This window comes from Drosophila bipectinata, chromosome XR (genome assembly GCF_030179905.1).
Source record: "Drosophila bipectinata strain 14024-0381.07 chromosome XR, DbipHiC1v2, whole genome shotgun sequence".
NCBI lineage: Eukaryota > Metazoa > Arthropoda > Insecta > Diptera > Drosophilidae > Drosophila > Drosophila bipectinata.
The window spans coordinates 17,276,464-17,301,129 of record NC_091735.1 but is presented as its reverse complement, the minus strand read 5'-3'; the positions used below and the strand labels follow the sequence as shown (position 1 = coordinate 17,301,129).

The 24,666-nt window shown below is 39.5% G+C and overlaps 1 protein-coding gene across 9 annotated transcripts; it reads left to right on the top strand.

Moving 5' to 3' along the window:
• The first annotated feature begins 23 nt into the window (after positions 1-23).
• Positions 24-23,586, top strand: LOC108123675 (solute carrier family 41 member 2). Of its 9 annotated transcripts, none has more exons than XM_043212847.2 (9): positions 27-137; positions 2,057-2,139; positions 19,983-20,269; positions 21,243-21,567; positions 21,627-21,773; positions 21,841-21,988; positions 22,488-22,693; positions 22,766-22,914; positions 23,181-23,586. In XM_043212847.2, the coding sequence occupies exons 2-9, from the start codon at positions 2,064-2,066 to the stop codon at positions 23,382-23,384; spliced, it is 1,542 nt and encodes a 513-aa protein (XP_043068782.1). In that variant the 5' UTR covers positions 27-137; positions 2,057-2,063; the 3' UTR covers positions 23,385-23,586. The 9 variants fall into 9 exon arrangements, with proteins under 9 accessions (XP_043068780.1, XP_043068782.1, XP_017094435.1 ...); XM_017238946.3 differs by having other exon boundaries at positions 19,905-20,269; XM_043212842.2 differs by lacking the exon at positions 2,057-2,139 and adding an exon at positions 17,209-18,579 and having other exon boundaries at positions 29-137; positions 19,905-20,269.
• Positions 23,587-24,666: the final 1,080 nt, after the last annotated feature.

Below are 24,666 nucleotides of genomic sequence, written 5' to 3'. Positions count from 1 at the left end.
TGTTCCCAAAAATGTTCTCCACCCTATGAAATTGTTGTTGTCTATGTCCTTGCAAGTCCTGAAATTGCAAGTCAATGAAGCCAGGAGTGAACTTCAAGTTTTCGCTGTTACCGCGACTAAAGTTGTCTGGAAGAGATGTGAGTGCCTGTGTGTGAGTGCAAACTGCCCGACAAATGATTTGTTTTTGTTTTTGCTTCTGTTTCTGATTCCGTTAATTACCAAATTGTTAATTGTTGTTCGGCTATCTTGTGAGTGTGTCTCTTTTCTCGGTGTCTCATCTGCTCCATCAACCCATCTACCCCTTCAGCGGCAATACTATACTATTCGTTCGTTGCTATTGTTTTTTTTTTCTGTGGTTCCCATTTAACATAAAAACATGAAACAAACAAATCCCATAAAATAACCAACAACACAACAAATCTCTCAAATCAACAATAACAACAACAACAATAACACGTGGGTGTGCAGACAACAAAGAGTCCTGAATTTCGCCAAGTTATGAAATTGGTAAAAATCAATAGGAGAAGAAAGACACGTGTTTTCCCTCTCTACCCTCCCGAATTTCGCCTCCTTGTGTTTGTGTAAGTGCAGTTCTAAGTCGATAAACCGTTAATCAAGTTTATTGATTAACGCTGGTTTCGGTATCCTTGTCTAACGCCCACCCGGCTGGCACTCCATTTGTTTACACTCCGAACCACATCTGCTGTCTGCTTTGGGCTCTTGAATGAATTTTTAACGGGTTTGTTTTCGAATTCTACTTTTATGATTTAACTGGGTCAAGTTACCGCGTTTGTTTACGGTTCTATCATTGGTCCGCCAGGTGTTGAGGTCAATGTCATGAACTGGCTTCTCTTGAGCCATTTTGCAAATTTGTCTGTGACCTTGGAAGTTGGCTAGTTACATGGTTGCCAAGTGCTTGAGTTCTCATGGTTTAATCGAAAGAATATATATTAAGTGCAGGACCCTGAATTAAAAGGGTCTAATTAAAAGAGTTTAATGTTTTGTTAAAAATGTAAAATATTTTTAAAAAATAAAACGGTTATTACAAGCATTTATATACGCCCTCTAGTGATGGTTAATAAGTTAAGATATATAAAGTTCCTCCATTTTTAGACAGGTGGCGCATTAACTTTGAAGGGAACAGTGGGTGTTGCTAAAGTGATCTTTATATTATTTATTAATAAAAAAGTGTGGGTATAGTCCTTAAGCTTTGAACTTTTTTTTTAACCAAGTACCGAATATCTTATATCCTTCCTGAGACCAACTATAAATTAAATTATATTCCAAAGAGAAGAAGGGCCATATATCAATCGATATCTTATCACAGCGATGGGTTATACAACTATCCTGTTCTCCCCCTTATCTTATCGGTAAAGGGAAGGAAAAGCTATTGCTCCCTCCCCTCGATTGGCATGTGTCGCTCAAACGCGACTTAACGCTTTAGTGATAATATTATTTCCTGTGCTTTGTTTTTTGTCTCTGGTCTGATTTTTTTCTCTGGCCTGGTCTCAGCTTGCCTGCCGCCCCTGCCTCGTTTGTTTTGTTTGCCGGTCAACGGCAAAGATTTTCGTTTGCTGCTTTTTAGTTTTCGGTTTTAGTTGCCTTCGAACTTTGAATACCGACGCGTCTGTGCAGAGAAAAAGGTAAAAAAAATACAAAAAAAAAAAAATCATAAAATAGGTAAACAAAAAAAAAATGCAGACAATGTAAAAGAGAGCTCGCCAAAAGAAGAGAACACCAAATAGTTGGCCAAATATCCGCCGGTTGCCTTCTTTTTTTTTTTGTTGTTGTTGCTGCCTCGTAGTCGAACCGGTTATATCGGCCGGCGTTGCTATCTCTTGCTCTCAATTGAACCGATTACAGTGAACTCCCAGAAAAATGATCACTTTCTGCACAGTGCTTTTAAGACGGCGGTAGTGCTTTTGAAGGATGTTAAAAATATCTTAACATTTTGATTTGCTTTAAATCTTTAAAATTTTGAGTTTTACCTAAAATTGTGCTTTTTTCTTTTTGGTTTTTTTTCTTTTCAAATCCATAATAAAATCCATCTTGTCAGCTGAGATATGCAGACGATTAATAGTAGCAGTACCCACAGTGGCGGCGAGAAAAATGAGACCCGCATGCGCCGCAGGCCCATACGTAAGCTATTTTTGTCGCACCATCCGCTCCTACTAACTTAATTTAAGCTTTTTACCATGCACCATGATTTTATATTGTGTTTTATTACTTATTGCCTATTTCTTGTATATTGTTGACATTTAAAAAGTGTGATCAGGTCACCTTTTTGAAGTAAAAGCTGTAACTTTATATCAATTATTTTAATTATTTTATTTATTTGAAAAAGTTCCAAGATCTCAAATCGTTATAACCTTAATTGCTGCCTGAAATTGTAATTTTCACAGCCACCACTGTAAAATGTAATTTTAATCGCTATTTATTTTAAAACACTTGTACTAGCTGGGTCTTTTGGGTTCTTTTAATTGTGTTCTCGCTAGTATGACATCTTTTATTGCCTTTCCCATAATTTGCTGCACGCTATTTATAAACTGCATTTCACAGCAATTAATCTAATGCTTATTATTAATTATTAATATATTGTTTGTTTTATTTTTACACCACTGATTGTGCTGGGCTTGTTTGTTTGGCTGGGTGGTGACCCTGAAAGCAGAGTTTAAGGCCGAGTTCGACAAAATTGCAAGCAGTGCAGTGCCCACAAATACCAGCCAACTGCTTAACGGCCCGAACTTCTTGCTTGAGTTGCTGTCTTATTTCCATTTGTTTATTTTATGTAAACACGCTAGTGGTTTAATTTTAGTACCCAGTAATCCAAACCTAATCTATGAGGGTATGCTCTCTGCATGGCATGTCGCGACATGTTTCTATTTTAAGATTGTTTAGTGATGGGTATCTTTAGTCGATATCTCTCCCTGATAGTTCTTATTCGATTATTTTTTTTTTTTTTTGTTGTCTGTGGAATTGCACAACGCGAATGCAGTTGCACTTTCATTGCCATTGCCAGGCGACGCTTAACGGTTCAGCGCCGTCAGCTGTTCATGTAAAGTTTAATCGATTCTCCGCAAATCGCCACACAGTTAAGGTCAATACCTTAGTAACTTATTGCAGGGGCCTTGTCAGCATTACCAACTAGCATAGATAGAGAGCCAGAGGTCATAACTTCTTGCCGATTTCGCAAATCCTGAAATTTATTTCTCTCTCATTTTTCGATTAGATAGCGACTTCCATTTAACATAATTTACGAGCACACTATATTATTTATTGCTTGAGCAACATAATCGATTCATTCTATCGATTATGAGTTGCCCAATGAATCGTGAATGGAATAACTTGGCCTAGTAACATTTTCCCTGATTTCCAGCTACCTTTGCTTTGTTTACAAACACCATTTTGGTGCACGCCACAGTTGTAATTGCATTTTTGTGTCGTTTTCATTGCCATTGTCGTTGGCGCCTCTCGGGTGTCACTCCCCCTGGAATCTGTTGGAGGAGGAGGTGGTGGTGGCCCCCTGGCCACTTCAAGTGCCTCTGAAGCAGCGGCGCATAACGGCTTTTCGAGTGGCCCGCGCATGAGCATTTAATCATTTTTTTTTTTTTTTTTTTTTTGTAAAAAGTCATTGTTTTGCTTTTTGTTTACCCTTTGGAGTGTTATTTTTTTTCTTTTGGGCGGCAGGGCTAAGAGTCACCACCCTAGTCTAGCTCTCAAGGGCTTACACGCGCCCATTGGCATAGTCTGGGTCAAAATAATAGACTTGAAAGTGGGAAATAGCTCTTTATAAATGGATTTGAATTAAATATCTTAAAAAAAGTAGTTTCGATAACGATTATTTCGATAACAAACTATCTAATTCTACCTAGAACTTTCCCTAGAGTCCCTACCTAGTGTTTCATAGATTAAATCAATAGTTTATTTATATAACCGATAAAAATTGATAACTTTGATTAAAAGTATGAAAGAAGAAGTAGTTTCGATAACGATTCTTTCGATAACAAACTATCTAATTCTACCTAGAAAAAGACAACATACTTTCTAGGCTTAGAAATTAAGAAAGAAAGAGGTGTTTCATAGATTAAATGAATACTTTATTTATATTATTGATAAAAATCGATAGCTTCGATTAAAATATACAAAAAGAGCTTCTAAAAACTTGCAAAATAGAACCTATTATCTTGACCGTGACTGTACATCCGGGCCACTCCATTTGTATCTTTTTGGCCACGTTAGTGTAGGTGTCGAGAGCTTTCTAGCGACTCGAAATCTCTCGTTATGACGTCAGTTGTCCAGTTGGTATTGGACTGCATGGGTCCATGGTAAATAATAGGGTCAATATTGGCATTAACACCTCATCTTTGGGTTCCACTTAACAGACAACGTCATTTGTTGTCTTTTGGAAATCTTCGGAAATTAGAATACTTCTGCAAATTGTCTATGGGAAGTAAATGAATTAATTAAGTGCCGATTAAAGTGCCATGCACTGGAAACTTTTGGGGGGTTGCCACACTATAGAGCTCTATAGCTCTATATAGTAGTGGCCATAACAGATGTGTTTATATAGAGACTCCGTTCCAACTTTCTGGAGCGATCTAATAAGAAAGTGTGTCTCAAACGGCCGGAACTTAGTCGACATAGAGAATCGGTTGGTAGAAATTGTAGCTCAGAACATAATATTATAGTTTTGATGTCGATTCTCAATTAATTCAGGGGGGATTATGGGACTATGGACCAGTGCAGCTGAATTCGAAGTACGAGATACCCCCGATAATGGATAGGTGGCGGCTGATCGATCATGTTGGGCGATGGCGGCGTGGCACATACTGTGGATACGCCCGGCTGGTGAACACCTGTGATGACGAAAGCTCCCGAGGTGAGGCAGGTATGTTATCCACCGATCTGTAGTAGAGTGGAGTGGTGGGGAGTGGAGGGGAGTGAGAGCATGTTAATCCACTTGTGATGTTCCGATGTCTGAATGGGTTTCTATTAGTGTGTGGTGTGATGGTCTTTAGATCTTCCAAACTACTTCAAATTAGTTCTGCTATTATACCTATAATAGGCAGGTAAGCTTCCTGGTAGCTTAAATTAGTTTATAAGTAGGGTTTCATGATCCAAAAGACAACGAAATGAATCATAAATATTTTCAATTGAAACCATCATTACTCTCTTGGGTAATACAAAACAATGTTGACTCTGCCATTAGGTATTTTATCTTCGAAGCTATTCTCCGCTTTTGTGAAACACACTTTACAGCCCACGGCCTCTGGGAACTGAGCTATCAGACCTAGATCCCCTAGATATCCAAGGAAACAGCAAAAAAAAAGATGATCACTTTCGGTCGAGTTGGAGGGAATTGTAAAATAATTAAGACATTTTTCATTGTTGACGAAACGCAGTTCGTTTGAATCGTTTCAGCTTGTTTTCGTTTCAGCCTCTGATATGGAGGTTTCCCCATACTGGCCCGATAAGACCCGGTCTAGACCAACACCCTACACCTTTCCAGATAATATCGTTTATGGGCGAATGGGCGAACTTCTGTCGAATGGTTGGATTTAGACCGTTGATTCATAATTTCTTCGAAGGCCGTTGTCGTCGTATTCATTGGGTCAACGGGAGGGCGGTGGGATAATAAAGATTGGGGGGTTAATTGGTAAACAGACCATATAATCCACTGCCACTTTCGATTGGGCAACTGAACTGAACTGCGCATTATCGAGCCATCGAGCCATCAAGCCGGGTGAGGTCAGTTCTTTATTCCACTTTCTAGGAACTTTTAGATCTACTAGCCATTGGATTCTCACTAGAATAAAGTGAGGCGATAATGAACTGATCCCAGATACTGAACAGATACCTCAATTGTGGACAGTGGCGCTAACTTGTCAACGACCACGTTTTTTTTTTGATAGAGGGCTTGCACCAAGGTCAGGGGCAAGGCCAAATGCCAAAACACCACCCAAAAACACCAGTAAAAACATTTGAAATGCCAACCAACAACATTACATAAAACGAGCTGAAACACACGTATCCGTATCTATACACCCGGCTTGTATCTGTATCTGTATCTGGGAATCGACCGTACATACTAATCAAGGCAAATGACGCGTGTCGTTGGCTTTTGTCTCGCCTCTTCACAAGTCCAAAATCGAAAAAATCGAAAAGATCGGAGAGGCCTCGTTGCGGCTGGAATGATTAAGCCCCATGATATATTCTACAGGGGGGATATATATTTTAAATCACCTGAGAACCCGGAATGATAACACAGCAGTATAAACAAAGATTAAGGTAAACTCATAAATCTATTTTGCAATGAATTCGTCATGAAGAGTTTGCTAGAAATGGCACATTTAATTATTATTTTATATTTTTTTTAATCATCTAATCAGCAACTATTTATTAATTAGATCGTATTTCTCACCATTGGGACTTGAAAGAAATGAAAACGGATAGTGATTCCACTGATTTGTATTGCGAATCTCCATTTCGATTAAGTTCCCCACTGTTGCGATTAGATTCGCGTAGTTCTGCGTAAACAATAACCTATGTCATGAGGGTCTTGACCATGCGGATCCCTTCCAGTTTTCACTTATGTGGTACTTCACATCAAGATCAACTCTGTCCGCGACTCTCCATACAGATAATTTCGTTCCGAGTACGTGACGACTGATAATACATCAAGGAATTGGAATTAAAAACCGAATCGGACCTGGTGGAGGAGGTGTAGACTTATGGGTAGTGGGACGGGTGCCTGGTATGAAGTATACCCTTCAATCCGGTTGAAAGCGCCTGACGTAATTGCAATCTACGCACCATCTTTGGACATACTCTTTATTGCGAATACTGAATCGGGGTCGATGCACTACAACATCAAGTTCATGATCACGTGAAAGATAAAGGTATAAAAGCAACAATGTTGCAGATAAAATAAAGTATAGGAACGGTCTGACTATCTAAAATCAAGAGAAAATAAAATATATCATTTAATAATCAATTCTAATCGATAAATATAATAAAAAGCATTAAGTAGCAGAGCATTTGTCATGTCGTTATTAATCCCACTTGAGATTGTATCTTTCGAGTGGCTGGCAGATGAAGAGCCGAGGGGGCTTGTGTCTCCTGATTTTGGGCTTTAACTTTGCGTCATCGAAGTAGCACTTATGATTCTGGCAGCTCTGACAATCGATAACCATTATCGCGCCCTGTGTCCAGTGTCCAGTGCCAGTGCCAGTGGCCTCTTAAATGTCTTTCAATGTCCAATAGCTAGATCAGAACGGTCGCCAAGTGATTCATTTATCATGGTCAGGTGGAGTCAAAGAACTTGTAGTAAACAACCCCATAGCATGGATTGATAGCTACCGATTATCTTAGCCACATAAGTGGTGTTTTGGTCTTGAAATTGGGTGGCTATCTAGATCTGATCCAATCCTCCTTTGTAGTGCTGGTCACACTATTCGGATAGTCATGCATTGGGGGGATGGGATCTTCCCGATTCCCGACATAGACATCTATGGAATTCCCTACCACCCTACCACTTGATGGGGTTTTTACCCCAAAAGTCCTAAAGGGGTCTTTACTTAACAGTCGCGTGATTCATCCCACACGACCAAATTACCGGAATGTTTTTCCATCCAAGTGTCATTCTATCTCCGGCTCTGATAATGTGCCCTGTATGCCCTGTGTTGTTGTTGTTATACGATATAATGTAATCGTTTGTCAGGCAATTAATATGCACATCTTGTCGATAAGATTGTAAGACTATGCGGTAATATGCCCTCCCCATCACGCCTCCACGATCTCATCTCGCCCTTTGATTTTTGGTCTTTAGCTTTATAATCATTGGATTGGTGTATATATAATTGGTTAATTTTCAGGGCGATTGGTGGGTGTTGGCAGGTGGGTGGTGGGTTCAAGGCCAAGGGCCTGGCAATGTAATAATTCATGTTGCATTTCCCTATCCAGCTGCTAATTTCATTTCAATCGCGTGCAAAACACAAACCAGAAACGGAGACACGGCCCGTAGTTCAAGTGGAAGGTATTACACTGAGAGAAATTATTTAATATTTAATATTTAATAAAAGGTAATGAGGGCTATGAACTTCTCTCCTCTATTAAAATTGATTAGAAAGTATGATAATTTCTTTCAGTGTAGGTTTAATTGGGATGCGGACTGATTGATCGCAAGGGGCGGGGTGCAGCCGGCCAGGGGGGGGGGGGGAGGTGCCAAAGGGGAGGCAACAATCGGTGATCGGGCAGCAATGCCCGTTGATCGCAATTACCCGCCAGGCATCTCGATTGAACGATTGACCACCACCCCCACCCAGTCACCCACATGGCTAGTACACAGTACTAGTACTAGTACTAGTACATCAATTGTCTATCGATAATACTAGCAGTAATTCCATTTTAAGTAAATTACTGACGAAAAAAAACTATGCAAATGGGTAACCCCAAGCCCCTGAGAACCCCCTCCAAACCCACCAACCTCATCACAAAGAACCGTTGTATCTCTGATAAGCGGTAAATGTATCTTTTGTCCGTGCTATTTGTATTTATCTTATTTTATTGTCTTTTTATTCGCTTGGCAATCGATATTGTACTTCCCTATTTAAGCTGAGGTGGCAACTGTACTCAGAGAAATAAAGGAGGATCCACATATGTAGGGGTTACCTTCTGAGTAGAAACCCCCAGAGGGGAACTTTTTTCTCAACTTGCATGTCAAAAAATGTCAATCTTGAGAAACGTTTTACAAAAAAAAATTAAAATAATAAGACAGCTAATTAGAATGTCTTGGTTGTTAATTTTCTTGTCTAAATTATTGCTTCTACTTATAGTATTACTTTATAGTTATATTTTTTAGGCCCTTGAATGAAATCTATAAATGGAACAAGTCGTAATTGTAAAATCTATGCCCTGAAATCAGAGTAAACAAACTTTGTGGATTACAAACTTCTTGTTGGCTTTTTTTTTGGAGTAGCCAGCGTCTGTTTATTTGTTTGGTTTACGATTTGTTGACGTTGGAGCTTATAATCAGAAACTATTTGTAAACCGAGAGTCGAGCCCGCCGAGTGCTGTTCATTCATATAATGTGGTCATCCATTCAGATTTGGCTCTTCACCAACCAACCAACCAACCAACCAACATCCTGAACGTTGAAAGCCAACTTGTATTTCATTTTCAGTCGATTCTCAATTGACAACGAACCGAAAAGCCAAAAAAATTCAAATCTTAATTAAAGCCGCGGGGCTTTCAATCGAGATTCCACACCACCACCAGATGTTTGGGCGTCTCTCTATATACATATATATGATATGTTCGATTTGGTTTTTGTTTTGTTTTCGGGTCTTGGATTGGATACGTTTACGTTTCATCCGGGTGCGGAAAACCAGTTTCTGTTCGTCGGGGGAAAATAAAAAAAAAAATTCAAATAAAAAATACAAATAAATAAAATAAATAAAATAAAAAAAATAAAAAAAATAAAAAACCAAACACCCAAACTCACACCAAAATGAAATCAAGTACAAATGCTTGGATAGTTTATGAAAATGTGTCAAATAATTGTTAGAGATTGAGAGTCAAAGTTTAAGATACTTTTCGTGTCTTTGCCTGGCCCTGTATGATGAAATGTTGGTCTATGGTCTTTGGTGGAAAGTAATCTCATGGCTTTTAATCTTTTGTAGCTTTCGGCGAAAAACAACCCATACCCCCGGTATCTTAACAAAAAATAATGCTATATCTGCTCAATTAAGGCTATATCTGTGATTAGCTAGTGAGTGACTTTAGCTGTGTAATTATTTATTTCGACCAGCACGTAATCTAATGATTGAACACTAAAAATCCAAGCTGACAAGTTCGTAAATCTAATCTGAAGGCGCGTACGTGCAACAAGTAGCTTTTTCCTCCTCCTCCACAGAGTCTAAGCCATAAATATATAAGTATTTTCCCCTAAAAAGGGACAATACCATTTAGTTTAATTAGTTACAGCCCTTACATGACATTATTCAACGAAGTTAATTGAACAACTTGTAAATCACTCTCTGGATATCAATCATACGACCCGTTGGCCAGAATGAACCGAGTCGATGCGGTTTGTGCCGATTTATTACCCTAAAGCCTAAATTGCCTTAAAAATCAGAAAATCTATGGCGCAACATCTTCGTCTAATTGGTAGAACAAACAGGGACTACCATTGTAAATCAAAATTTTAATTCTCTTGTGGAAATCGCTCGCCCACATCACTCATACGACCTGTTGGCCGGCTAATAAGCCAACTTAACTGTCAAAAATGACTCTCAATTGCCACGAAATGATGCGATTGTGGGTGTGATTCCCAAAGCGGTCTTTTGTTGCGACTTGCACTTCGTGGGCTTTTGGCCAGGTACTCGGCCTGCTTCGGGCCTTTTTCTCGCAGAGCTCTCGGCTCTCGGCTCTCGGCCTGGCCCATTCTATAACGGTCTATTCGCTGCTTTCGGTCGGCAGCGCTGTAGCAGCGACGTGGCGCCGGGAAAATCATGCTGCCATTGCAGTTGGTGATCTTGGGATTTTTTTCAACTTTAATAGGGGTTTTATTTTTCAAGGATATTTATGGTTATATTTAAATCAGTAATAGTAGTAGTATTAGTATTAGTATTAGTATTAGTATTAGTATTAGTAACGAATGGCAGACATTTCAAATTTTCGGGCAGAGAAATTTCCTATGCCCTCGGAATACGGCCATGCCAACTACTGATTTAAATTATTAAATTAAAACTAAGAATCTAAGAACTTTGAAGAACTATCTAAGAAGTTCTAACCAGAAGGTCTCAAGGAAGCCCTCTCCAAATAAGTAGGCAATATTATATCAAGTTCCCTAAAGAACCCACTAAGAAATACACTTTTAAAAGGGTTTTTTAATAATCTTTGATATAAAGCCACTATGAAAGATGGTTTTTCCAAGCACCGAAAAGACCCTCTTCTTTGATAAAAATTTAGGGTTTTTCTCAAGTTTTTTTTTTAATTGATAAGTTGGGTTTTTTTTAGACAATTTTTTCCTGACATTTTCATTTACGAGCTCGTGGATACTCGAGATACTTTTTTTTTTTTTTGATAAGTCGAGCCGAGAGCGCGTAAAACGCTCACCTTTTGCACTGCCCTGCCGCTGCCGGCGCCGCTGCCTCAGCTGGCGGCTCAGTCGGCTGCGAAGCGATCTCGAGCTTATCAAGAAAACGCCGTCGACAGGTCCAAGTGGCTAAAATGATTCGGGCCAGATTCGGGTAGAGTTTATATGATGATTTTTCGTTTCTGTTTGCACGAGCGATGAGCTCTTGCGCCGACGCTGGCGTCTCAGTTGCTGGTCGCAGTCACGGTCGGCGTCGTCGTTGACGTTGACGTCGCCGTCGTCACAACCGCTAAATGGAAACGCTTTGACGCGTTATAATAACAAGTGTTTGCCGTCTTTGGACATTCAGTGTGCGATATCCCGGCGGACGGTGCAGACAACGGCTCATACGATCAGCTCTAAAAACAAAACAAAAAATCTGTTAAAATTAAACAAAAAACTATCCAAGATTTTAAATTAAAATTCAGCATAATAGCCAACATCCCTACGCGCTTAGTTTCAATCTCGAAGAAAAGACTACATTTTTTTATTGTTTCTGTTCGGTGACACAAAAAATAAAATATTAAAAATATTAAGTACAAAAAAAAATACACAACAAATACCTCAAATCACGTGCTAAAAGTGGCCAAAAAAAGAAAAAATTCCAACAAAAATAATACAAAATTCAAGTGATTTTGAAACACATCCCCAAAGATATCAGATCTGATATACAAAGTAAGCCCAATGCCCAAAGACCATGTGTGAAAGGCGGAAACCAATGGAAATTATACGATATGGAATCTTGGAAATTGCAATCCAGAGTCAGTTCTTGGCCCATTCGCGAGATCAGATCTCATATTTCTAGTTTCCAAGCCGACAAGTTAGCAAGTTTTTTTTTTTGGCAATACACGTTTGTCATTGATCGATGGCTTACAGTGTTGGTGTGGATTTCTAACCATTAGCTTGCCAATTTTCTTGGGAAGATCCTCCCCCGATGATCTCACGGATTAGATCATGAAATCTTTCTTTCTCGGCGACATTGAAATACATTTTAATTAAATATTATATCTCATTTTTACCGGTCTTTTGGCAACTTCATCGATCAACCGAAAGCCATAAATCACAGAGGCGAGAAACCGTTTTCTTGTCCACTAATTAAGCCTTAAAACGAACCTAATAAAACACTATAAATAGTTAGTAAAAAAAAAACAACCTTAGCTGAAGAATCTGAATGAATGCGAATCAAATTGAACCGAAAACCGTACCGCAGTGAATCGAAAGGCTGAAAAGCTGAAAAGCTTTTAATTTATGCATAGTTAATATTACTGCCCAGGCCCAGAGACCCAGAGACCCAGGCCCACAAAACGAAGCCAAAGCCAAAAACCAAAACAAAAGAAATACAACAAAATACAAAAAATATTATTAACAATAATAATTAATTTATGTTTGCTGGTATTTCGTTTTCACGGCCACATTGCATTTTTTTTTTGTGTAGTTGGGGGACTTTCAATGTCTGCCCTGTTAAGTTTTAGTTTTTTAGGTTTCAGTTTTGATGAAAAAAAATATTCAGCATAGAGTTGATAAGATTTCTTCCTCAATTTTGGAATGCAATTTCCCGGCGATTTTTCCGAAAGATACTTTTAGCTGCGTGTGGCTAATAGGTTTCGCGTTAGTAGTCTACTAGCCCCTCCTCTAGCCTCTCTACTGCCGCCGTTCACCAGCTTTTGTTTGGCTAACTGAGACGATTGCAGATCACAAAAGTGGGTAACTGGAGGTGGGCAAGGTCGTCGCAACCCCACTATTTCAAATCCCAATATGAAGAACCTGCCTATGACTCATTTGTGGCCGAATTCTTTATTTATTGGCATCTGTTGGCATATTTAAAATTTTGAATTTACATCGAAATGGAACGAAAATTTGGATGCCAAGTTGAATGACATTTGATACAGTTTCGGTTTCGGTTTGAGTTCCAGTTTTTCAATTCCAGATTCGAGAAATATATATTTAATTTTGTTACACTTTTACACCTCAGCGGGAATTATAAAACATATAGAATTCAAGCCGGTTCTCAGACAGTTTGTTTTTGTTTTATTATTTTTTGGGTCTTGAATTCTTTTGCTTCATATACGATAATAAAACAGACTCCGATATCAAACCCTACACACTACAATTACTCTTTTGAAGAAAAATCACTTTCTTCATCTCCAATACGACTGAATGATTTTTATTCGGTTTCTCGCTTAAAAGTTCGTTTACATCGCATGCTAATGAAGCCCCAAGCAGCCAAGAGATGAATCCAACTTGTTCACGTGAAATATTTGCATATTTATGCTCTGGCATTTTGTTGTGAATAAATAATATTCGTATATTACGTAGCCGCCAAGTGGGTCGCACGTTTTTGTATTTATAACGTGAGAAAGCAAGAGGCACTTTTTGGATTAAATATTATTACTTAGAAAGATTCAGATTAGGAATAAAAATGCATTTCCCAGTCGACCGAATAGGAGTGCAAATTAAAAGTGAAGCAAAATCTCGTTTAATGAAGCCTGGGAACATATATACATATGTACATATATCATCTGGGATGAGAGGACCGAACACACGGTGCCTTTTTAATCACACTAAATAGGAATTAGCCTCTGCGGGTCTGGGGGTCCGCGAGTCTTCAAGTCATTGCACATTTAGCGCACGTTTCACAAATTAACGCCAACACAATGACTGTGGACATTCTTGGGTCTTAATGTTCCAGCCAATACTATGTATTATTATTATTATATACATACTCGTGTGCCACTTGTATTTATTCGCAAGCCATAAAAATAAACCGTTCAAAAATCTCGGCAAGAGGGACTTTTCTCTTGCCAATTTTTTCGTTTTAATCATTAATCAATTTTTGTTGGCCAATCTAATCTCAAGAAAAAAGTAATTATAATCTCTGGCAAAATGTATTTATTATCAGCTTCGGTGTAGACTTCTCACCTTGGAACATTGGCATCTTGACCGCCAAGATTACTTGGTTTATGGCTTCTATTTCGTATTTCTACCCTTTGAAACAAAAGCGATCTTTTTTGGCCGAAGAGCTGAGATAGTGCTCTGCGGGCCATTTATGATAGGGCGCTTCGTCGTAAAGTGTCGTGTGGGCTTTGAGATTACTGACCTGATCCCTGATGTTTAAAAGTTAAGTGATTTAGATGGGGGCCATGCCGGTGATATTTACCCTGGGCTAGACATTGTATATGGCGAGGGTTGTATAGTGTGGGGCTTATTTGAGATCATAAAAATATATATGATTTTTTGTAGAAATGATTTTGCTTAAATATTGAGATTCTTTTTTAATTTTTTCCTATTATTTACATCTTTGGAAAATGTCTCCTTATTTTGTAGACCTTTTTAGAAAATTTCCCTCTATTTATACAGGCTTATAATCAAGTTTCCTCTATATTTGAATTCTTTGGAAAACTTCCTCCTATTTTGTAGACCTTTTTAAAAAATGTCCCCCTACTTATACCGGCTTCTAATCAAGTTCCCTCTATATTTTAAATCCCTTGGACAATTTCCCAACATTCTAACAACCTAGCAAGTATTATTTCAAGTGTAAACAGGAGTGTCAAATTTAAATTAATGAGGATTACATACTGGCCTGTCATTAAAAATTGGAACTAGTGCAGTTTTTTTTTTATTTTCTTGAAATCTCACACATTTTTGCCTCGTCCCGGAACTGGTTCCGCATAAAACCTGATATTTTTCTGGTCGTTTCGTAAATTTCCATACCAACTGGAATTTTGCAGACACTTTGTCGTCTGCCAGGCGACAGTAACTCCAAAAAATAAAAACTAAAAAATAAAAAGCAATCAAGCATCGGATAAAAAAAAAACGCAAAAAAAAACTTTGGCATTTAATAAGATTAAGCGGCTTTAAGGGGGAGGGTTGGGTGGATTGTAAAACTAAAGCAATAACCATAGAAAATCAATTGGTTACTGGCTGGAAGTCGGTCCCCCAGCACTACCATATGCATATACATATACATATCGGCATATATATATCGGCTATCAGCTGTATATCTCCTGATAAGCTGGCAATAAACAAAATTGCCAAGAAGGCAAAGACTGAAAGGCGGCAAGTCGTTTGCCAATTGATTGTTCTCGACCGGCGGCTTCTGACTTCCCACTAATCAAGGTGCATTTATATGCCCAGTGCGATTTCGGTATCGGTCTCCAATCCAATCCAATCCTATTCGAATGGCAGTAATTACAATAGTACTTCCAGTCGGTGCTCCGAGTTCCGCATACGAAAAAATTAAGCAGACAACAGAAATTTTTCAATTTAGTATTCCCCCGCTGGCCACGCCCCTTTCTGCTTGTTGTTTCTGCTTTTACTTTTGTGTTTGCCTGACTTTGAACTTGAAAAATCAGAAAAATCAGAAAAAATAAAAGCAAAAGTTTGAACGATCGGCCAATGGTGCGTATACGTAACCAGCATATATTTTATTTAACTTTTCTGTGAGATTTTTGGTTGCCGAGCCGAGTGTTTTCTTTTGATAATCTAATCGGATTTGTTATATACAACAAGTGATTTTTTTTTAAAAGGGGTTTTAAAGAGGGATTGGAGTAGGAGAACCTATTCACTTTTTGGGACTGGAACTGGGACTAGGACTGGGTTTATCGTTAATGAAACGAAGTGAATCAGAAAATATACGACAGCTTACCCAGAAGAAAGCCCAACAACGGCTAATAAGGTGCTAAATAAATTGGCAGCTTAAATATTTGGTTTGACATTGATAATGGAATGTTTTCACTGTCACAATATGATTGTTTATTATCTCCGCACCTCCCGTTGACGTTCGCCACCGATTCTACGTCTCCGGGGGCTAAAGACAAAGACCTTATAGCGGGCTATACGGTCTTCCGACTTGACTTTCCTATTTACTATTTTTTTTCTGCCCAATCGACGTCTTAATCGGAATCAAGCGTTGCGATAAGATTTAAAAAAAACGATCGGATCGAAATGAAAACTATTTTTAAAGTATTTTTTTTTTTTTGCCACTCTTGACATTTGTTCCCCTTTTGTTAGTCATCGGCGTTGTGTATTTTGAAAGGGGGAAAACCAAAGGGATTATCAATGGTATTCGGATTAGATATGCTAGAGGAAGTATGATAAGGGAAAGGGTATTTTGAAAGGGTATTTTGATGTAGTGATCTATTGGATTTATAGCTAGTATTGACCTTCCTTCCCCCGAGGAGTTTTTTTTATGACACTCTCAAGTGCATATTGATAGCCGTGTGTTTTGTGTGTTCTTTTTCCATTACGTATACGACGCGTGGGTTTGATTTGTGACGAGCGAAGGCTTTCACTTCAGAGCGATAAAGAAAATCGCAAATCGCGAATCGGGAATAAAAATCATGAAAAAACCCTAGAGCCGTCTCAAGTGGTTCATTGAATAGGACTCTCAGCTGTCATTCCATTGGCCGGCCCTGTCAGAAAGCCAAGTTTTCAAGTGTTGGCTATTTATTGTGTCCCAATCTGAGTGTCAACGCGGGAAATGAAAACCTTATCGCTGCCACAAAATCCATAAAAAAAAAATAATATAAACAATTAAAGACACCTGTTGCTGCCGACCATTTAATGCATGTTTTCTCAGATTGCATTTTGTTGCGTCGAATTGATGTCTTTCGAATCCAACAAACTGGTTGCCACTTAGGGCTTCAAACATAAACATACAGAAACAGAAACAGACACAAGCCACAAGACACTAGACACTAGACTGTTCCACAAACAGGTTGACAAACAAAAGCCAAGCAAACAGCCATTTTGGCCATCAGAGAGTGTCAGGGCCTCCACGCGGAAGTCTCGGCCACATTGTTTGGGCAGGTCAGGCATTTGCAAGCGTGGGATTAGATGACCCCCTGAGATGTTCTTAAAAACTAAACCCAAAATCCGTAAAATAAAATAAATTATACTTAGTGTTGCCGCTTCTCGTAGATTGTGACTCGATCTTTTGTTGCTTTTGTTGTTGATTTCCATTGTTCCAGCCGAAACTCTTTAATAACCAACTTTTATAAATGCGAAATAAACTAAATCCCCAAAAGCCTAACCAGAAAATAAACCAATGCGTTGTTGTTGTTGCTTTGCAGCCATATCAACGGTCCGGTGACTAAGCCCAGCCTGTCAGCCTCAGCCCTTCTACCTCTGTAACCCCCAAGTCCCCCCAAAACCAAAAACAAAACATCAACACATCTCACCAACCATCTTCCTCCAAACTTCCACCACCACCAACCACACAATCCCCTCAACCAGACCAAGGATAACTACGGATTACAGACTCCGGACCCCGAGCTACAAAACTACGAATTCAGATTCTGACAGACGGTATCAGGAGACGCACAAAACTGACGGAATCAAGAATACCCACACGGCGCCACAACATTCCCCACACTCGTCACTACAATGTAAACCATACGTTTCTTCAGATTCCTTCAATTCTTGTTCCGATATTCAATTCTTTGTACATTCTGTAGTATCAGCATAGATCGAACGAAAGCCTACAACAAAAAACAAATACAAAAAGCAATCAATGCACTTTCCATAATTTATTAAATTATTTATGTAAAATACAACAATTTTGTGATATACATTTTTTTTTGTGTTTAGTCGTAGTTAGAAAACCGATAAAAATACATCTAATAGAAAAAAAGGAAAAAAAACCAAACAAAAAGTATGCAAAGCCCATAGACAGTAATCGATAACGATAAACAAAAAAAACAAAATATACATATTTATTAGTGCACATTTTTTTTCATTTGTGTGTTTTGTATAAAGTGTGTTATTATTATTTTTTTTTTAAATTAATTATTAGCTAAGCAGCAGCAGAGATTAGTTCAAATTAAGTTTAGTCGATGAGTTTCAGTTGCGAATACTCGCTTGATAGAAGGCCCCCCACACACGACGCGACACCGAACACATGCACGCAGCCCAGAGCTGCTCTACACGACTCTTAATAAAGACGTAGTTACACGACACCAATGCTAAAATGTCGCTGCCCAACGAACAGACAAACATGCCGCACAATCCCGACACATCCTCACCCACATCCACATCCACATCCACAACAACAACAGCATCCACATCTACACCAACACCTTCCAACACAACAACAACAACAACAACAACAAACACACCAAATGAGCTGAAACAACGCCTGACGCCATTAAATGTGCGTCGTTTATCGGGCTACGTAAATCCGCAACCGATCAGCGATAATGCTATCGATAGTCATGATGATCCCCCGCCCACCACCATTAATATTGGTCTCTACAACAACAACAATAACAACAACAACAATAATACAAATAATAACAACAACAACAACAACAACACAACGCCACCATCTGCATATGCCACACCACCAATATACCAACAACAGTTGTCAACACTGACAACAACAACACCGCTAGACGTGGCACAGGATGATAAATATCGATTGTTTACCATTTTCAATGGAAACGGTGAGTTTATAAAGCCAAAAATAAAATACGACGAAAAAGAAAAGAACCAAGCAACAACAACAGAGCCAACAAGTGGTATCTCTCTCTCCCTCTGGGTGAACGAAAGTACAGTTTCTCGCGTGCTTCGATAGGTCCTTGCTTCGAGGCTATCGATAAGGTTTCGATATCCAGTTAAGGTTTGGGTCACACTTACACGAAAGACATTATCTCTCTCTCTCTCTCTCTCAGTATCTCTCAGTATCTAATTCTCTACTCTATCTTTGGCATTATCTTACTATCTTTTATATTTACATTTGATATGCAAATACGAGTCTATATTTAAGAGTCTGGACTCTTTTCCCTTTTCATTTTACCATTTGTTTGCTTCATACTCTTTATAATCGCTTTATATTACATTAATCCAGTGCAATAATCGAAATGATCGCAATAATCGCATTAATCGCATTAATCGCCCTAGTATGTCTCGACTAGTTGCGATTGTAAACACATGACATCTTTACTTGTAATTACCAAGCATGCTCCACTACACCACACCACCTCCACCAGTATGCTTAATCGGTAACCGATTTTAGGGTATATCGGTTATAGGTTTTAATTGGTTTTAAATGCTTATTCTAGTCTTTTTGAAGCTTAAACTTTTAATAGGAGCTGTATATTATAATATTTATTATAAGACTTTCTTTATAATATTAAGAAGTAAGATTTTCCAGGGTAAGACCTCAAAGATACATTCAAAGTCCAGTGATTTAATAGCTTTCTTAATTGTTATTTTTGTGATGTTTAATTGTCGCTGTCTCGGCGGTTGGCAAATCTTTTTTTATGGACGAACGATTCGTGGTTTATGAACTTGGCTGCAGAATCAGAAACCGAATTCTATTCAAACGAGTTTTGTTTTGTTTGTTTTTATTTTTTATTGTATTTATTTTTTGTGTAAGAAGATCGCGAATCGAATTAAGAGAGAGAAAATGTATGTAGTACGTATGATTTATAGCAATGATAATTAATTGCCTTGCTAATTGCATAATGCTGCTAAAATTAGATGCATGCCATGCCGCAGAACACAACCACTTGCTTTTTTGAATAAAATATTTGAACTTTTCTTGCTTTTTTTTTGGATGAGAGAGGAGGAGAGACTCCGACCAAACACCCCACCCCCCCAGCACACCACCAACACACAGTGAACTGTGAACTTTGAACTCTGTACCGTGTGTACTCTGTGTGTACTTTAATGTCTGTGCCTGATCCTTGACCCTTGACTAACCCGCATCTTGCTATCCCTTTTCTTTTGTTTCTCCTCCCCCCGATATTTTGTCCCGACAACCCAGATCCCGACAATGAGAAATTGTCGGGCCTACCACATTCGACAACCGGTTCACTAAGCTCAATCATCACGACGTCCATAGCATCCTCCGAACCGGATCCTGGAGCGGCGAGTGGCGGCGGAGGCGGCGGCGGTAGTGGCAGTGGCGGTGGCGGTAGCGGTAATGGTGGCATCGGATCAGGAGCCCTGGTGGCAGCAGATGCCTCCAGTATTGCGGGCATCAATGGCAGCTCCGAGGAGAAGTTGGCCCTCAACCGGCCGGGTATCAAGCAGGAAAAGTGGACCACCATCCTGCTTCAGGTATCCATTCCGTTCTTCCTGGCCGGCATTGGAACCATTGGAGCTGGCATTGTCCTGGGACGCGTTGAGGTGAGTCTATATGCCTATTAACCCAAACAATTCCACATCATTTTCTAATAATCGGGGGCCTTAGTGGTAATTTTTCCGCTCGTTGACTTTGTACAGTTCCCTGAAGATAAGGCCCCAAACAAAAGGGCAAACACAACCGCCATCCGGTGCAATTACATAACATTAAATTGTAAAAATATAGAGAGCCATTGCATTCTCTCTAATCTACCTGGAGAATGGAAAATTAGTTAATTGTGCATTCTATTTGATTAATCTGGGGATCTGGGGATCTGCGGGGGGATCTTGCACTCCCCGATAAAGTTAATATCTTGATATCGTTTATTGCCAGATTTATGGGGCACTATGACGTCGTCCACTTTTTTTGGTAAACATATGTTTTATGTTTTGATTAAACGAATTAGTGTAATAACATCGATAGATAGCGAAACTTCATAAATAATCCCATTTAATTGCGTTTAATATTTAGGAATTATTCATTATTAGCGGACTGGGGTTACGTTCCAATTCCCCGTCGCCAGCCGATCCGATCCGATCCGAGCAAATATTTGAAGCGTGGTGTGAATGGAAGGCATTAGAGGAGGACGCTTCGAAAGCCACTCTACACTCGATCGATCGATCGAGCCGATCAAACAAATCGCAGACAGAGGCGGCTATTTTTAAACCTTTCCCCCGCTTCTGACAATGGCCCGGCGGTGAATTGGCACATTTCCATTTTCGAATGTTATTTATGGCCGCGAATATGTATGAACTCGGCGGTCGCATTAGATAGGTAGTAAACGTTTAATTTGCTCGCTAATTGATGGTAAAAGTTCTGGGCCGAACTGGAGTCGTAGCCAGTTCCAGGCGGGAAAACGTGGATTACGTTGGATTGAAATGGGATTGGGATTGGGATTATCAAGCCAGCAGCAGTTCACCCTCTCATCAAAGTCTGTAAACTACTAGACTAGTTATCCAATACTTATCGCACTTTCAGAAATGGTATGTCTTCAAGAATGTGAGTGAGCTGTTCATCTTGGTGCCGGCGCTATTGGGACTGAAGGGCAATCTGGACATGTGCCTGGCCTCGCGACTCTCCACCCAGGTGAATCTGGGGAACATGACCAGTCGGCAGAGCGTGGTGCGAATGATCGTGGGCAACATAGCCTTGGTGCAGGTACAGGCCACTGTGGCGTCCTTTCTGGTGGCCATGTTTGCGGTGAGCGTGGGAGCGGCGATGACGGGCGAGTTCTACTTCGAGAATATGATGCTCCTCACCGCCTCGGCCATGTTCACTGCCACTTCCTCGTGCTTTGTCCTGGGTATGATTCTCAAAGGACTATCCCTAGATCTTTCTTAACATTCAGACTTCTCATTACAGACTTTGTCTTGGTGGCTGTGATCCTGTTCTCGCAGAAGTATCGCCTCAATCCGGACAACCTGGCCACGCCCCTGGCCGCATCTATTGGCGATGTGGTGTCCATAAGTCTGCTCTCGTTTATTGCCTCGCTTCTGTACGAGCATATCAGTAAGTCAGCCATCGAAAATACCTTATAACCCATATGTTAAATCTCTACTCTGATGAACTCCAACAGAAACGCATCTGTGGATCACCTTCATCGTGGTCTGCTGCTACCTGGTGCTGCTGCCCATGTGGGTGATGATTGTGCTGAGGAACGAGTACACGCGACCGGTGCTTAAAAGCGGATGGGTGCCCGTTCTGTCGGCTCTCTGCATAAGTGGGTAAGTACAGTACCCTGGATCCAATCGACTCCAATCGAATCGGATGATGGAGCCCCTAGAATTGGGGCCGTGACAAGCAGAAGTTCGAGTCAAGTTGCTGGCTATATTTAGAGATCGGTTCGCTATTAGTGCCACATCACGTCCAGATCGGTCCGGCCAGTTATATTCAGAGTCTGTTCAATGAATAGAAATATTCGCGCCAATGTCCCTGACACGCGTTTGGGCAGCGGCGACAGGTCAAGTGCCCGCGAGTATAATTAGAATCAAAAGTAGAATTATAAATTTAAGCGCAATTATTTGCGGTGACTCGTGGCTTTCGGCCTGCAGCTCCTAGCCACTCAATCTGATTGTCAAATCACTCAATTCTGATATTGAAATTAGTCGTATTCGCAGACCTGGTCAAGTTAATAAGATAAGCTATAAATAGTAGACATCTGTGTGGTAAACTGAGAGATTGTATGTACTTCTGATTAATAACGTTTCTGTCGTCTCATTGCAGTCTGGGTGGCCTTGTGTTGGATGCCGCCGTTGAGGTATTCAATGGATTTGTGGTCTTTCAGCCGATCATCAATGGAATCGGCGGCAATCTGGTGTCGGTGCAGGCCAGCAAGATATCGACGATGCTGCACCAGAGCTCAATTATTGGCATTATACCACCGCACACCAAAATCTTTGAGTGGCCCTGGCGGGCGCTCTTCAAAGGAGGTAACCCCATCTATCTAACCCAATCCAACCGCCCGAATCAAAACTCTAATCTCTCTTTTATCCTGTTTGCAGTTCCCTATGCGAAAACGGCGAGGATACTCATTGCCATGTCCATTCCCGGCAATATACTCTTCATTTTCGCGGCTGACTACATCAACATGAGCACCTCGACGGTGTCTTGGGTGTTTGTGGTCTCTTATCTGACCGCCAGCTTGGTTCAGGTGAGCGATTATGATTAGAATCATGGGCGGCAGGTGGGATTATATAATGGGGATATAATCAAGTCCCAAATAGTCTGTAATCAGTAATGATATGTCACTAATTCCTAGAGTTTCAAACCCAAATTAACTGCAATTATTTAATCAAATTAATGGCATATTTTAATGGGGCTTTAATCTTCTTAGCGAACCGTGTAAAATCATTTAATTGTTTATTTGTTGTGAAATTGTATTGTATAATCACTAATGAGCTTTGACTCTGATTTTAGGTAATGCTGCTGCTGTACATTGCCCACATAATTGTGCATGCGATGTGGAAGTGGAAGATCGATCCGGACAACTCGGCCATCCCCTACCTGACGGCGTTGGGAGATCTCCTGGGAAGCAGTCTGCTGGCCGTGGCGTGGCTCTTCACCATGTCCGTGGGCATGCAGTACGGCTCCGGAATGGAGACCCTCAACGCGCCCAACTAGAAAATGCACAGCACTGAGAAGAAACTAAAACGGAAACCGGAAACGGATAAGCTAAGCAGACACAACACAATTATAAGAACTGTTATGTACCTAAAACGAAAATTCAACCCAAAACACCTAGAAACACACCCAAAAAAAAACACCTCGACAACAACAACAAAATAGATACAAACCAAACACCTAGATCGTGCTAACTTCTAATGTCGAATGTCTAATGTCTGAGGCGAGCCAGTTAATCCTTTTACATTGTGTCCTTCTCTACATGGCTTTTGCTTGTGTTCCTTTTGCTCTACCGAGAAATTACGATTTGAGTATGGTATATATATATATAGCTATGTATATATATGTACGCGCTTATATATAAACACACATGTCGATTTGCAGGCATGCTGCGTCATATTTTTTAAGGCTTTTAGGACAATATTATACACATTTAAAAAAATATATATACAACTAAAAAAACACCAGCAGAGAGAAAAGAAGACGAGGAACTAATGAAAAACTATACACAAAAATCATTCAATTAATGGAAAATTGTTTCCTGCCCCCCCTGGGTTCTTGATTCTTTCGCCTTGTGTTTACCTTAAGCAACCAAATAATTATTGAAAATTAGTCATAAATAGAGCCTACTTAATTCCTTAATTTAAACTTAAAGCAAGCCCATTGTGTAGTATTAGCGCAGATTTGATTTTTGCAAGTCTCGCTTCATATTTTTTTTTTTGTGTTTATTATTATTTTTTATCGTATCATATTATTTTCTCATTGTCCCTTTCCATTTCCCCGAACTTTCTCCGAAAGCGAATGAAAGAGAGAAGCAATAAGATCGACACACGAAAACAAATTATATTTATTATTGCGAATTAGCTAGGACGATGAGATAATGTGTGTCAGCACGTAAATGTATATTCCTCTTTTATTTGTATATTGTATAGATATATCTTTTAAGTTGAACCGTGTTTAATTTTTTCCTTAAAGCGATATGAATATATTGTATTGTATTGTATTGTACGTTCTGTAAACAAAAGTGAACAGGGAAAAACGATGAGAATGAGAGACGTTCTGAAAGGAAATGTGATCGATATTTAGTTATAATAATAAAACCTATAAAATAATAAGAAATGTAAAAGAAACGGCATCAATATTGTGTAATACTTGAAACAATAATACCAATTAATTAAATATGTTGAAATAAACGAAAATAAAAAACAAAAAAAGTTCATAAATGAGGAGGTTGTTTTTGTAATTAAGTACTTTTTATTTTAAATAAACGTTTTGTTTATTT

Bases quoted from the DNA above. Each gene is read 5' to 3' on its own strand.
- LOC108123675 (XM_043212842.2), top strand. From the start codon at position 18,105: ATGTCGCTGCCCAACGAACAGACAAACATGCCGCACAATCCCGACACA. The intron at 21,989-22,487 runs GTAAGTACAGTA...GTCTCATTGCAG, and splicing joins TCGGCTCTCTGCATAAGTGG to TCTGGGTGGCCTTGTGTTGG. The intron at 22,694-22,765 runs GTAACCCCATCT...TCCTGTTTGCAG, and splicing joins GCGGGCGCTCTTCAAAGGAG to TTCCCTATGCGAAAACGGCG.